Genomic DNA, 15,569 nt, shown 5'->3' with positions numbered 1-15,569 from the left:
ATCATCAACACAAAATATTGCAAATCATTTCTTTGTAGCAAATGAAAAGCATTCACTGATATACGTTTGGATTATTTTCAGCATAATGGGGTACAGTCCAATTCAAGAAGACGTGTGACATATTATTGGAGATCTGCCAGTAAAGAGCTGGATAGGACACTATAATAAGATGTTACAATCAGCTGAAAGAACAAACATCAATTCAAAACACTTCACTTGGAGCTGCTGTAAACATTGCTGCGTAATGTATATATATATGTGTGTTTGGTTGTGTAGTAGAGCAATGAATAATGATGAGATCAGGTTGCAAACACATTCTTCCAGCTCTTAGCTTGTCTCCAAAGACTGTGTGTTTGTTGTGTAGCATCACAGTAATGCGCCATTACCGTTCATTACACTGAGCATCATCAGCGGAGAGACCTCTGAGGGCTGCGGGGAACATGGCCACTGACCCAGATATGCTGACTTTCAGGGTTAGTCCCTCCAGGTCTAAAGCTCTATATTACTGCACTGAGTCCATTACAGAGGTGACGGGTCAGTGGGTCACTAGCCACTGCGAGACGAGGCATGCAACTGTAAACCATCATTTTTCTTTTCACTCCTTCGCTTTTCTCGAGGAGAAAGAGCTCTGGGGTAAATGTAAAAGTGGTCAGACGGACTGAAGATGTGAAGGCTTGAATAAGGCTCCTCGGCCAAAAATATTGTCTTGTAGGGATACGCGGGGGAAGGCACTGTCAGTTCCTCTGAAGTGTTATAATGTTTTGGCAGAGCAAGTGAAGGGGAACCTGCCTGTGTTAATGTTTACAGTTATGTTCTGGGCCTGCATAGTTTGGATTCACTGAGTCGGGACTCTTTTTAAGTTGTCCTTCAAATCTGTGGGCCATTACAAATTATGCACTTTAGAAAACATTCAGAAAACAAAAGGCTGCTTTTCTGTTACTGTGGGTGTAATGTAGCATGCCCTCATTTTTTTTAAAACTCGCATTATTGCATTGTGTAAAAACAGTGCAGTAGTTTTCCATTTTATAATTCTTCATCTTTTATGGCGTCCCAAGACAAACATAATCAGGGTTTGAGGTGTCTTTATTTTGTTGTGTGTCCAATATTGCAAGGTTGTTGTGTCTTTGTGCACTGTGACACTGCTGCAAAATGCAGTTTGATATGGTGCAACGCCCGTCATAACCAATCCAACTGCCTGCCGGTCAGGTGCTTTGACTGACACCCCCCCTGTGAGGCTGAAGACATTTCAGAATCTTGAGTGACTCTTCTCTGCTTCCTGCTCCCTAGTCTCCCTCTGGGCTTTTGATCACAGCATATGTGGAATACATATGAGTTTTCAAAAATAGAAACTGGGATCAGGGAAGTCAGACGGACATGATGCATTTCCCTCTGACCTTTTCATTAGAAAAAAAGCAGAATGTCATCTTTCTTAATATGATACCATTAGGCTTATCCATCTGCAAATCATATAAGACCATAATGTTTAAAGGGCCACATGAATCGTTTGGTGACATTGAGCATAATGTTATGTTGTGTGAGTGACTGATGCAATTTAGAGAAAACGATTTACGAGCAATGACACTAAGCAAACAAGTAAAAAGCATCCATAATTCTCAAGCTAGAAATAGTACACGGAGCAGGACATTCAGGGACAATATACTCAATCGTAGAAGCGTAACGTTCAGTCTGCTGCAAGGATTGAGTCCTTTTTATCCATTAATGTCTGACACAGCTTTAGGAACGATAAGTCTGCGGGATCAAAATGTACATTTAAGAAATGACATTGAAGGGCATTGCTGCAGAAATGTCAACTGACATTTTGACAGTGCAAACAAGGCCTGAAAGGTCAATGCATTTACCAGTAAATGCCAATAAATATTACATATTGCTCTCAGATGGTTAGACATTTAATCTTTGCAAAAACAAAGGGCAGTGGCGTATGTATGGGTACAATACTGAACAGTCTCTTGTTTGCCACTCTTTGCATTACAGAGGAAGGATGTGTGTGGAAGATACCATTCTGATGCCCCATCATATATGGATCCCACCAAATTGGAGCGTTACATGATGTCATCTTTAATTTCCGTCCTGAAGATTCCCTTATAGGTTCTAATGCATAATTCTGTTTAAACTTCACCCACTGCTGTCAACATCATTTAACCATATACCTCCCATGGGTTGGATCTTGAAGAGTGGAAATCAGAGGACAGGGCTTATGTTGTGTGTGGACGGAGCGCTGGCCAATTGGCTTTGCGCGCTGCTGACAGGGTGGGACTTTGTAATTGCAGACTGACTTAATTGGAGTACCTCCTCTGATGGGATCATCCTTTTCAAGGTGGTCTGAAGTAGCTGTTTACCCCTGGTCTGGAGCTACTATAAAGACATCCCCTTCAGTTTGAACTTACCTTAAAAATTAAATCCTTTTTCCCGTACCGCAGTTCTTTCAGTTGAGCCTGGATTTTTTTTGACTGCAAAGAGAAGATAAGGAAATAAGTGTTAGCTTATTCAAATAGCGAAATTGGTTTTAGATCACGAAGCAGGATTCTGCCAGCTGCAGCAGAAGACTCCTTTGTGAATGTTCCCTGGGCAAAGCTCTGGCTCAAAGGAAGCCCCTACTGAGAGGAAGAAAATATCAAATCTCCCCTTCACTGAACTGCATAGTCCACACAATGATGCAGTCATGCACTGGCTTCTTGCTCAATGTCTAAACCTGTATTCTCACTCCCACCACACACATTACCTCTAACATCACCGCTCACATAACAGACCCAGGTTAGAATGGGCTCTCGTCTGCACAAACACACACACACACACACACACACACACACACACACACACACACACACACACACACACACACACACACACACACACACACACACACACACACACACACACACACACACACACAAACGGAGCAGCTTTTTACCACCACCCCTAAACTGACACAGTGGCCATCGCTGCCTGACATTCACTCTGCTGCTTCACTTCAGTAGGCACATACAACATAGAGGCTGTCTCCTAGATAGCTTGATACACAGCCATCCTCAAAGCTGCTCATGATGTGAGCATGAACACTGAAGCCTCCACATGGGACTCCGCACCAGTTCAGAGGGTTGCTCTCTGTGACTTCAGTGAGGCTAGTGTAGTTTTATACCGCTTTTTTTGTTATGAAGCATGGTGGACTATAACTATGTAATCGGAATGGAGATCAAATTGCCTGATGTATTGGTCAGTGCATATTTGAGTCATTGTGATTCATCAAGAGACAATCTTACTGACCTCTCTCTGACCTCCACTCTGTGATCTGCTTGGGCTTTCCGGGCTGCCGTACTTCCATTTCATTAAAAGATGATGATACAAAAAATCATATTTAAGATCTATCCATCCATCTTGAACTTGTTAACTGTATATAATAATAATGTATTCACCTATATCTAACTATATGTATTATACTTGATCTTTCTATAGTATAATTAGGGGACTTTTTATCCACCTGTTTTTATGTTTAATTTGTGCATCAGAACAAAAGTGGAAAGCAGAAATAAAATCTAAATATCACAAAAGGTGTCCTGCTTGTTTGAGTTAAAAATGTTGGTGTACCAATACAAACAAGATGCGGAATCAGACTTGTGCAAACTTTGGCTATAACAAAGAACCTCATCATGTTTGAGTTCACAAGGAGACTTAATGTGGAGTCGGTGTGTAGTTATGCTAAAACAATGTCGGACACCGTAATCTTCTCTGGTCCCCTCCCCAATCTGATCAATGATGACATGTATAGCCGCATGTCATCATTTCAGCGCTGGTTGTCTTGGTGGTGCCCAGCAAACAATGTGGGCTTCGTAAATAATTGGACAGCCTTCTGGGGAAAACCTGGTCTGATTAAGAGAGACGGCATTCACCCTACTTTGAAAGGTGCAGATCTCATTTCGGCAAACATTTCAGGGCTTTGTGGACGTAATCCATGACAAACTGGAGTTGAGACCAGGAGGCAGAGTCGCAGTCTTACACGCTTCTCTGCGCTCTCTCCTAGGCAGTCACCCATAGGAATCCCGAACCCAATAAAATACCCAATATTAGCGGTGTGTGTGTCTGCCCAAGGACAATTTAATGTAAAACCTAATAGAGGTGTCATACATAATAACCTAATAAAAGTAAATGTAACAACTACTACAGTGCAACAAAACAGGAAGATTAAATGTGGTCTCTTAAACATAAGATCTCTAGCATCTAAAGCAATATTGGTAAATGATTTAATATCAGATTATAATATTGATATATGCTGTCTCACTGAAACTTGGTTGAGACATGAAGAATATGTCAGCATAAATGAGGCCACTCCACCCAGCCATGTCAACACTCATATTGCTCGAGGCACGGGCCGAGGAGGTGGAGTTGCAGCAATCTTTGACTCAAGTTTACTTATCAATACTAAACCAAAATGTAATTATACCTCTTTTGAAAGCCTCGTTTTTAGTCTTACGCATCCGACCTGGAAAACTTTGCAGCCAATCTTATTTGTTACAGTGTATCGTGCACCAGGTCCTTATTCAGAATTCTTATCAGAATTCTCTGAGTTTTTATCAACTTTGGTTCTTAAAACAGACAAAGTAATTATCGTAGGTGACTTTAATATTCATGTTGACGATGATAAAAATAGCCTTACTGTTGCATTTAACTCTATATTAGATTCTGTTGGTTTCTGTCAGAGTGTAAATAAACCAACCCACTGTTATAATCACACTCTCGACCTTGTTCTGATTTATGGTATTGAAATTGAGCAACTATTAGTCGAACCGCATAATCCTGCTTTATCCGACCATTTCTTAGTAACTTTTGAAGTACTGTTACTAGACTACAAAGCATTAGTCAAAAGCTCTTGCAGCAGAAACCTATCTGTTAGTGCTATAGCCACATTTAAGGAAGAGATTCAACCAATACTTAACTCGATAGCATGTCTGCATGTAGGGGAGGAAACTTATACAAAATGTACACCACCCCAAATTGATCATGTTGTTGATAGTGCTATAGATGCGCTGCGAATAAAATTAGATTATGTTGCTCCTTTGAAAAAGAAGAAAATAAAACAACATAGATTAGCTCCATGGCATAATGCCGAAACCCGCAAAATAAAGCAAAAGTCTAGACAACTTGAAAGGATATGGCGTTCCACTAAACTTGAAGAATCTCGTTTAATTTGGCATATTACTCTCAATGAATATAAGAAAGCACTGCGTAAAGCGAGAGCAGCCTACTACTCTTCATTAATAGATGAGAATAAGAATAATGCAAGATTTCTTTTCAGCACTGTAGCCAGGCTGACAGAGAGCCACAGCTCGATTGAGCCTTCTATTCCCTTAGCACTCAGTAGTAATGATTTTATGTGCTTTTTTAACGATAAAATTGTTACTCTTAGAAACAAAATTAATGACCTCTTGCCTTCGACCAGTATAGTGTTATCAACAGCTCCCGAAATCGTAAGTTCTAATATTACACTAGATAGTAAACTAGAATGCTTTTCAGCCATTAACCTTGAACAATTACATTCAATGATTCTCTCTTCTAAACCATCAACGTGTATGTTAGACCCAATTCCAACTAAGCTGTTGAAGGAAGTTTTTCCATTAATTAGCACTTCTTTATTAAATATTATGAATATGTCTTTATTATCAGGCTATGTTCCACAATCATTCAAAGTAGCAGTGATAAAACCGCTTCTTAAAAAGCACAACCTCGATCCAGAGGTTTTAGCCAACTATAGACCTATTTCTAATCTTCCGTTCCTCTCAAAAATTCTTGAGAAAGCGGTCGCAAAACAGTTGTGTGATTACTTAAAAAACAATGATTTATTTGAAGATTTTCAGTCTGGCTTTAGAACACATCATAGCACAGAGACAGCTCTGGTTAAAGTCACAAATGATATTCTAATAGCCTCAGACAAGGGACTTGTCTCTATTCTTGTTTTGCTCGATCTTAGTGCTGCATTTGATACTATCGACCATGATATCCTATTGCAAAGACTAGAGCACTTAGTTGGCATACAGGGAACTGCTTTAGGCTGGTTTAGGTCCTATCTATCTGAACGCTCTCAGTTTGTACGTGTTAACGATGAATCTTCCACGCAAACCAAAGTTAGCCATGGAGTGCCACAGGGCTCAGTGCTCGGACCTATTTTGTTCACATTATATATGCTTCCGTTAGGCAATATTATAAGGAATCATTCTGTAAACTTTCATTGTTATGCGGATGATACTCAACTATATTTATCAATCAAGCCTGATGAAATTAATCATCTAAATAAAATTCAAGACTGCCTTAAGGACTTAAAAACGTGGATGACCTTAAACTTTTTGATGTTAAACACGACCAAAACTGAAGTTATTGTACTTGGCCCGAAGAATCTACGAAACAAATTATCTAAAGACATACTAACTATGGATGGCATTAATTTGGCCTCCAGTGAGACTGTAAGGAATCTTGGTGTTATATTTGATCAGGATTTATCCTTTAACGCCCACATAAAATCAATTTCAAGGACCGCCTACTTCCATCTACGTAACATTGCAAAAATCAGGCATATCTTGCCTCAAAACGATGCAGAGAAACTAGTCCATGCATTTGTTACTTCTAGGCTGGATTATTGTAACTCTTTATTATCAGGGAGTACCAAGAAGTCAATCAAGTCGCTTCAGCTGATTCAAAATGCTGCGGCTCGTGTACTAACCAGAGTTAGGAAAAGGGACCACATTACTCCTGTTCTGGCTGCCTTACACTGGCTCCCTATAGAACACAGGATAGAATTTAAAATTCTTCTTCTCGCCTACAAAGCCCTTAATGGGCAGGCGCCATCTTACCTTAAAGAACTCATTATACCCTACTGTCCTACTAGGGCATTGCGTTCCAAGAATGCAGGGTTGTTGGTTGTTCCTAGAATCTTTAAAAGTACAATGGGAGCCAGAGCCTTTTCTTATCAAGCTCCACATTTGTGGAATCAGCTTCCAGTTTGTGTTCGGGCGGCAGACACCCTATCCGTTTTTAAGAGTGCGCTTAAGACCTTCCTTTTTGATAAAGCTTATAGTTAGGGCTGATTAGATTCAGCCCCTAGTTTTGCTGATATAGGCTTAGTTTGTCGGGGGACATCTTACTTCTTCCTTCTCTCTGTCTATACCCGTGTACACTCATGTTCCGATTAACCCAGCTTCCCCAAATGTCTTTCTTTTTGGTGTCTATATACGCTGGGATCCGGAGTCATGGATGATCCTGCGGTCCTGTGTCCTGGATCGCGAGCGCTGGATCTTGAGTCGTGGCTGTGGTCCTGGATCATAGGTCCTGGATGGATATCCTCGTGGATTCATCTTCCTATTATACACACATGCATTTCCAAACATTTGGACTACCTATGTTGCAAATGTATTATCTTTTCAATTTACACACGGCATCTATTGCACGTCTGTCCGTCCTGGGAGAGGGATCCCTCCTCTGTTGCTCTCCCTGAGGTTTCTCCCATTTTTCCCTTTAAACTGGGTTTTCTTTGGAAGTTTTTCCTTGTACGATGTGAGGGTCTAAGGACAGAGGGTGTCGTATTGTCATACTGATATTCTGTACACACTGTGAAGACCACTGAGACAAATGTAACATTTGTGATATTGGGCTATATAAATAAACATTGATTGATTGATTGATTGATAAAGTTCAAATAAGAAGCTTTAGGGTAAGAAAACATCTAAAATGTCTGCAGCGCTTTTAATGATGTAACTTTGTCTAGCACTTATTTGGCAACTATCAGAGACAGAGACTGGACATTCCCCATCTTTTTTATAATAAACAAGACATTTGGATAAAAACGTTACTAATATATACTTTTTTTCTTTCTATCTTTTACCCATCAGTTTATATCTCTGTCATTATATCTATACACATCTCTTCCTTTGTGCCTGACTGTCTATATCTATAAACCTTTCTTACTCTCTTCCTATCTATCTCTATAATTCCTCGACACAGGCAGTACAAATGTGTCTAATCTTTCACCAAAGCGCACAGAACCCGATGCTGAAGGACAAATTCACTTCAAAGGGTTTTGTGTACTTGACAAGCACCCTCACCCTTTTTTTATGAGAGTCTTTATCTTGATATTCCTCTTCCCACTGTGCTTCCATGTCCCAAGACACTCGTCTCTGTCATGTGTAACTGGATTCAAAAATGGCACCCAGAGGCTCTTCATAAAAAAATGGTATGGTTAAATAAACAAAGAGCTAAAGTTAAACACTAATTCACAGGGCGAGCCATATGTTTAATCTGGAATTGTAAAGACTGTTGCTGTGATACATTATTTTAATTTATGTCAGTAAGTGTGAGAAATTCTCTGTTAATGCAATGACTCATATTAACAGGCTACAGAGTCACGCACTCTTGAGTGGTAACTTATGAATGCAGATATCTGAACCTCGAAAATGTGCTGCGCTTTTCGACTTGTGAAAGCATTGGTCTATGATTTACTCAGAATAAATATGCTCCCTCGGCCCGAGAGATTCACAGCAGCATCTTTGCCATCTCTGATGGTTCGAATCCTGCAAGGCTGGGACCTGAATTTCAAATAGAACTGGCACAATGAAAAACACTGACACAGCTTGATGTAGTTGAACAGTTCTGCCTAACTTTTCCTAAAATAATGTATGACTGAGTCATTGTCCTTGTAAAAATGATGACAAAACTCAAACAGCCTGTTCCAAGGACAGACTTGTCAATGTGTGCAAGTATTGTATATCTTTGATACTAATGTTCTGCTTGTATTATTAGTTATGTATTCCTAAAACAAATCAAACTAGAACTAGAGGATGCCAGGCTCTGAAGGGATTTGGTCTTAAACTGAAGGGAACTTTTGGGAAATAGGGGTTTGCATAACACAAAGACATTTGATTTGTTATTAACATAACATATTCATATGTGCAATTAAAATTATAAGTTTATTTTAATGTCATAACCAGTTAATGTAGTCCCTTTTTCTGAAAAGCATTCAATGCCATCCCATAGTTCAAAGACAAGTCAACTGGATGTTCATTAATTCCTTTGGGAGCCTCCCATGGACTGTAACATATGGACGCAGTGCCTGTGATGTCACCCAAGGGTTTCTGTAAATCTATTGGTTCAAAGTGGTTGACTCTGCTCATCGTCATCTTGGCAGTGACAGTCCTTCCAAATTCCCAGCTAATCCATGATATATATACCCACATTTGGAATGTGTCCAATTAACTAGCCTTCTTGTTTGATATAGATCGTTTTTAAAATATAGATTTTTCTTCTTGTCTTCATTGCCTTCCATTCTCCGCGGTGGGGGCCGAGGGAACCGGGCAGAGTTTTTCGCCCGTCAACGTGTATTAAAGTTTAAATCTTCCGGACAAAATTATAAAAGTGCCGGTCAAAGGTCTTCTTTGTTATTTATTGAGCTTTAAAACAAATGAATAACGAATCTATATAATATAATAATAAAATACACGGAGCCTCTCTTTTTCCTCCCTCTCTTCGGACAGCGCCAGAGTCTGTCTCATGCAGCAGCTGATCCAGTAATGAGGGACCCGGCCGACAGTAAAAATAAACATATTTATAACTAGTTTAGGGAGTTTGAGATTGAATTAAAATAGCTAAGGGTGATGATCTGACTTGAAGTGTGTGTTTTGCTGCAGCGGGAGGAGCTGCAGGTGAGCAGAGCTGCGTGTCTCCGTCCTGTCAGATTAGACTTCACTCGCGTTTATGTCCATATCGAGAGAAATATAAATAATCTGAATTCAGTGTGGAGTTTACTTTGACGCGGGGGTGAGCAGCAGAGGTGGGGAGAGGCGGGGCTATTGCCTCATCATTATCAGAAAATGATCGTATAGGGCGTACACACGGAGCCGTTGGACTCCCCAGAGCGTTGTGTATGCCGTTCTATCCACCTTGGGACCCGTTATCGTTTCCTCAGTCGTTTAGTGCCGTATTCGGTCGTCCTCGTGTGGCCGAACGGTCTATATGTCACTAAACAGTAACGCAAACGACCGTTTTCGTCCTCGTGTGGCCGGGGCCTTAAACTGCTACTGCAAACATTTGTTTACTTTTGGCAATGAATAACAGTTTTGTATGTACAGCCTTTGCCATAAATCATTGCCATGAGAGAACAGCAGAAGTGCTCGTATCTCACAGAAGCAGATTGAAACAGGTAACATGACGTGATGGTGGTAGGTGTGCAAATTGACACCCTCAGCATACATCTGTATGCACATTTGTAGCAGGAGCACAGACCAGCTACGTTTCCCCGTTTACACAGATTGCCATTCTTGTGGACTGTGTCTGATTGGCTGAGGCATGGAACCTGAGATATAGGCCTACAAGTGACTGGCTGCCAGCCAAAACGTACTGACTGAAGAATATATTTCATTTCAGTCAGGGTAATCTGATTTATTCAATATGGATGCTGAATGAAGAAGAGCATGGAACTACATTTTTCTTATTTAAAGGATTATGCACATAACTATTGTATGGAAAGGTACACACATGAAGCTTGGAGCACACATCTTCCTACAAATGCATTATCACACCTGCCATACACACTGGAATGCACTTCCTGCCGAGATCCGTAATGCTGCCTCCCTGGACATCTTCAAATCATCACTAATAACACACCTGTTCACCCTGGCCTTCGGGCCCTAGCCCTTTTCTGGTCCCCCGGCTTCCTTTATTTATTTATTTGGTTTGCCCGTTGATTGTCTGTTTGTTTTGTTTGTCCACCATGTACAGTGACCTTGGGTCCCTTGAAAGGCGCTATATAAATATCATTTATTATTATTATTATTATTATTATTATACACCGAATACATAATGTTAAGACAATACATTGTCCTTTTGCCTATTATGTTCTCGATTCATGTTGAAATAAAAAGGAATTATAGTGTTTCACATCACAGAAAAACAACAATATACCACTTAATCTGATATGGTAACTTACATTCAAATAAATAGTATATATGACCTTTAGGACTTGCTTTCTAAACATCTTTGTAGTTCAAGAATAAGAGCAGACGGTAGGCATATTGTACACCCCCTTTCTCCCTCACACACATGCAAAGTCTATTAATAAAAATGTGCGAGGAACATTTATTACAAACTGATGCCTCGTTATTAAAGACAATGGGATCAGTTAGATTTATCGCTTCAAAATACTTAAGATGATAAAAGCATGCTGCTCCATTCAAAAAGCCCCGTATAATTAATTACATGTGGCCATTCACCTTGAAATCAGTCATTACTGGAAATCCTCCCAAATCCAGTTACAGTATTATATGTTATCTTCATAAGGTTCAGGTTACTAGATGTTCTCAATAAATCCTGATGCAAGAGAGATATTTAATTCTGGTGATAACAGAGCTGAAGTGTTACGGCATCCTTCATCCAAATGACTTTGAAGCAACACCATACATTTTAGTAGGAAACGGCATCTCTAATGCCATGTGTCGCTCTCCTCCGCTGAAGGATCTTAACCTTGACTTTGATTTAGGTTTCATAAGCCATCTGATTTAACATGCCATTTTACCAATGAAATAGATAAAGAGCAAAATAAATAATCAGATAGCATATATATCTGTAAAGCATGCACTAGTAGTTTCAGCATCAGCATCAGCAAACTGAGCAGCATCTAAAATGGACTGCTGAATTTAGGAGTGTTTGTGATTTGTGAAGTGAACAAACACTCAGCTGAGTTAGGGCAGTGGCTGCCTGCCAGTGGGTTTACTGACTGAACCTCACTAAGCCTTTTATACTTTTTAGTGACCTATCTTTATCCTTATTTGAATCATGACCGGGAGGCATGTGGTGCAAACACAGCATGTCGTTGTGTCCCTGGGCAAGACACTTCACCCCAAATTGCTCCTGTGGGGATTGCCCACAGTATTGAGTATTTAAGTCGCTTTGGATAAAAGCGTCTAACAAGTGACATGTAATGTAATGACCATAGGAATACAAGATACTTGTTTAAACGTAGGAAGAGTGTTATTCATACATATAAGACAGGGATAACATAGTTCTGAAAGATGATCATTCTTCTTCTAGACTAGAGCGGGAATGATCAATCATAATTAGGACAGAAAACGTATCTGCAACTATTTTAATAAGCTATTTAGGCTTTAAATGTGTATTTAATTGTTTTAAAGCAAAAATGTTCGGTAAACAATGGCTCTAGCTTCTCAAATGTGAGGATTTGCTATTTTCTGTAAATATAGATTAAAATAACATTGGACTGTTAGTCAAACAAAACAACCCATTTGAAGCTGTCAGGGTTTTAGGAAACTGTGGCAGGTAATCTTTAACTATTCTTTTACATTTTGCAGTTTAAATGACTTATTTTCATTAACATTAGTGCAGCCTCACCCCTGAAGTTCTCTCTGGATCAACTACAAAACAAAACAAACATTCTTAACAAGAGCATTATTTATTGGTAATACATTAGTTTCATTAGTGTAATGGCCTTCTGAAAAATATAGCAAGTTTGTTTTCGTCTCAGGCAGGATCAGCTCATGCATTTTGGTGTAAAGCAACTGCTCGACCTCCTTTGAAGTGTTAACATGTATTTTTAGCGGAGTAGTTCTCATTCATAACACTCCGTTCGATGTCTCACTATGGGATGCGCCTCATCGCGGAGCAAACAGAAGCATCAATCTCATTACGCCAATCCTGATTGGCTGGTGATCTTGACGTCAGCGTCAGGGAAATCACCCCCTATAAGTAGCTTGCGCCACAACGCATGCGTCATTCAAACACCTCTTCTCGCTTCAGAGCACATCTCTACAGTAGCCGGGCAAGCTTCACTGTCCACAGACTGAACCCAAATACCCATTTCGGTCGACGGGCACTCGCCGGCTACTCCTTCTGCTTCGCAGGAAGACGGTAGTACTAACGCTGTTAGTATTTAAAATCGACCTCGCCCTTCTCTTACCCGAGAAAGTAAGGTAGGTCCGATTTTTTCAAGCTAGCAGCACACCTGTTGCTAGCTCGCTCGCTCCCTCTCTACCGACACCACGGTAGTGAGGAAGTTTTCTCTTTTCTCTTCTCCACGGAGGAAGAAAGGATTTAAGGAGCATACTGCCACACCAGTCAGTATTCTCCGGGAATAAAAGACCCACACCGTCCTTTTCTCCGGATTAAGGACAAGGTGGTTTTATCTTTTCTCCCGTCCCACCTGTCGAGAGCGGGCCCTCTCCACGCCACGAGGCGACCAAGATGGACGCCCCTCTCCCTCACACCAGAGGAGTCAGGGACCTCGGTGGCTCGACTCTGCGGCTGCGGGTTGAAGATCTCGGGCACAGACACACACCAGGTCTGTTCGTCCTGCCTCGGGCTGGAACACGCCCGAGGCGATATCGACAACCCCGGCTCATGCGGACATTGCGTCCGTTTCACTGTTAAGAGCCTCCGCCGACGGTTAGCTCGACAAGCTAGCCTGTCGGAACAGGACCCCCCCATGTCCACGGACCCGCCGACCGGCAGTCAGGACACGCATGACCTGCAGGCCGTGTGTAAATGCGCTGCGGCCAGACTCAACGTCCCGTGGCCCGAAATGGCCAAGGAGACCTCCAGGTCCCGCTACGAGGGAAAACATCTTCCCTAAGCAGCGAGGAAAAAGAGACAACTCCTTCCAGTCTTCCCGGAGATGTTGGATGAGGTGTCGGTCTCGTGGAGAGACCGGCCCTTCAGCAACAAGGTCCCAATCCAGGGTGCCTCCTCCCTAGACTGTGACGGAATGGAGAAGCTCGGCCTGCTCTGCATGCCGCCCATGGAACCGCTGGTAGCGGCTCACTTTCTACCAAAGGTGGGCCCGTCACCAAGCAGGAACCCCACGCTGCCAGCAAAGTCGGACCGTTTTCAGTCAGCAATGACTGAAAAGGCCTACAAAGCGGCAGCGTTGTCCATCAGGGCCCTGAATGTGTCCTCGCTGTTAACTGCCTACCAAGCGGAGCTCTGCGAGGACCTGTCGGGTAACCCGGGGGCAGCCACTCTGGATGAGATGGCAGCGGTCACGGACATTTGTCTCCGTGTCCAACGCTGCGCCATCCAGGCCACGGGCAAGGTAATGGGGATCATGGTGGTGCAGGAAAGAGCGAGATGGCTCAACCTCACCACTCTCCCAGACCGGGAAAAGGAGGATGTGCTGGATATGCCCATCGTTCCCGAGGGAATCTTCGGCTCTGGTCGCCTCCATGCAAAGGAGGTGTAAGACGAAGAAGAGGGAGGACGAGGCACTCCACCTCTGCCTCCCTCGTAGGGTCCAGCCGCTGCTCTCGCAGCAGCAGTCCTCTGCCCAAGCTGCCTCGAACTCTGCTCGGTTTAAAACACCGAAGACGCAGAGGCCGCAGCTCACCCCGAGTCCCCAGCCCAGTGGGTTCCAGCCCAGGTTCCAGCTGCAGCTCAGGCTCAGCCAACCCAGAATTTCGGCCAGCAGTTGAGGAAGAAGAAGCGATCGGCGTGACAGCCCCTCCTTTTCCCCTCCGTGAATGTGTTCCCGCCGCCTTGAGAGATGCCTAAACACCATCCTCAAGTCTGCACAAACACATGTCACACATTGGTTGATCATTCTGTCATAAAACATTTGCCGCTGACGCATCCGGGCTTCAGGCCGAGGGCGCAGCTCAAAAAAATGAAAAGAAAATCAATAAAATCAATAAACAGCCCGCCAATTGTTCCCCTTCTGAGAGCAGCTACGGCATCTCTCAAAAGGCGGATTATTGACGGGTCTGTGAAGGCACCACCGGCACGCGCATGCGCAGTGTCGGTGGGTATTGTCGATAAGGGGCACCACTGTGTTCAGACACTAGAGGGACCCATAACACAACAAATAGAGAGGAGGAGAGGAGGAGATGTGACATCTCCACTGGCTCTAAGGAGCACGCAGTGGGAGATGCTCACATCATCCGCTTGGGTTTTCAAGACAGTAACACGGGGCTACAGACTCCAGTTCGCTGTCACCCCTCCTCGCTTTTCGGGGCTATATCTATTGTACCCGCCGAGCAGAGTCAGGGCGGCTTTTATTCCAAGTACTTCCTCGTTCCCAAACGGGGAGGGAACGGAATTCGGCCAATACTTGATTTAAGGGCTCTGAACAAATATCTAAAAAGATATAAGTTCAGAATGCTCACTCACACATCTCTGCTGCGGCTCGTGCGACAAAATGACTGGTTTACATCAGTCGACCTGAAAGATGCGTATTTCCACATCCCAGTATATTACCCACACAGGAAATATCTGAGATTCGCATTTCAGGGGATCTGTTATGAATACAGAGTACTCCCCTTCGGTCTGTCTCTCAGTCCAAGGGTGTTTGTACGGTGTACGGAAGCCGCGATAGCCCCGTTGAGACAACAGGGCATTCGCCTGGCAACCTACCTGGACGACTGGCTGCTTCTCGCACAGTCGGAACAGGAGGCTGTTACGCAGACAAATGTACTCGTAAAGCACATGCTCAACCTGGGTTTCATGATAAATACAGAGAAGAGCATGTTGCCACAGAGAGTGATGGTTACAGTGAGATGCGTAATGGCACTGCG

At 42.6% G+C, this 15,569-nt stretch overlaps 1 protein-coding gene across 1 annotated transcript in view; it reads right to left on the bottom strand.

The window, feature by feature from the left end:
- The window catches only part of luzp2 (leucine zipper protein 2), a 244,598-nt gene that overhangs the window by 26,616 nt on the left and 202,413 nt on the right, over positions 1-15,569 (bottom strand). Inside the window, exon 7 of the mRNA XM_034076049.2 lies at positions 2,406-2,468. Within this exon, the coding sequence (XP_033931940.1) occupies positions 2,406-2,468 (63 nt within the window). The remainder of the gene's footprint in view (positions 1-2,405; positions 2,469-15,569) is intronic.

This window comes from Pseudochaenichthys georgianus, chromosome 3, assembly GCF_902827115.2.
Source record: "Pseudochaenichthys georgianus chromosome 3, fPseGeo1.2, whole genome shotgun sequence".
NCBI classification, from domain to species: Eukaryota; Metazoa; Chordata; class Actinopteri; order Perciformes; family Channichthyidae; genus Pseudochaenichthys; species Pseudochaenichthys georgianus.
This window is presented reverse-complemented; position numbering and strand designations above follow the sequence as displayed.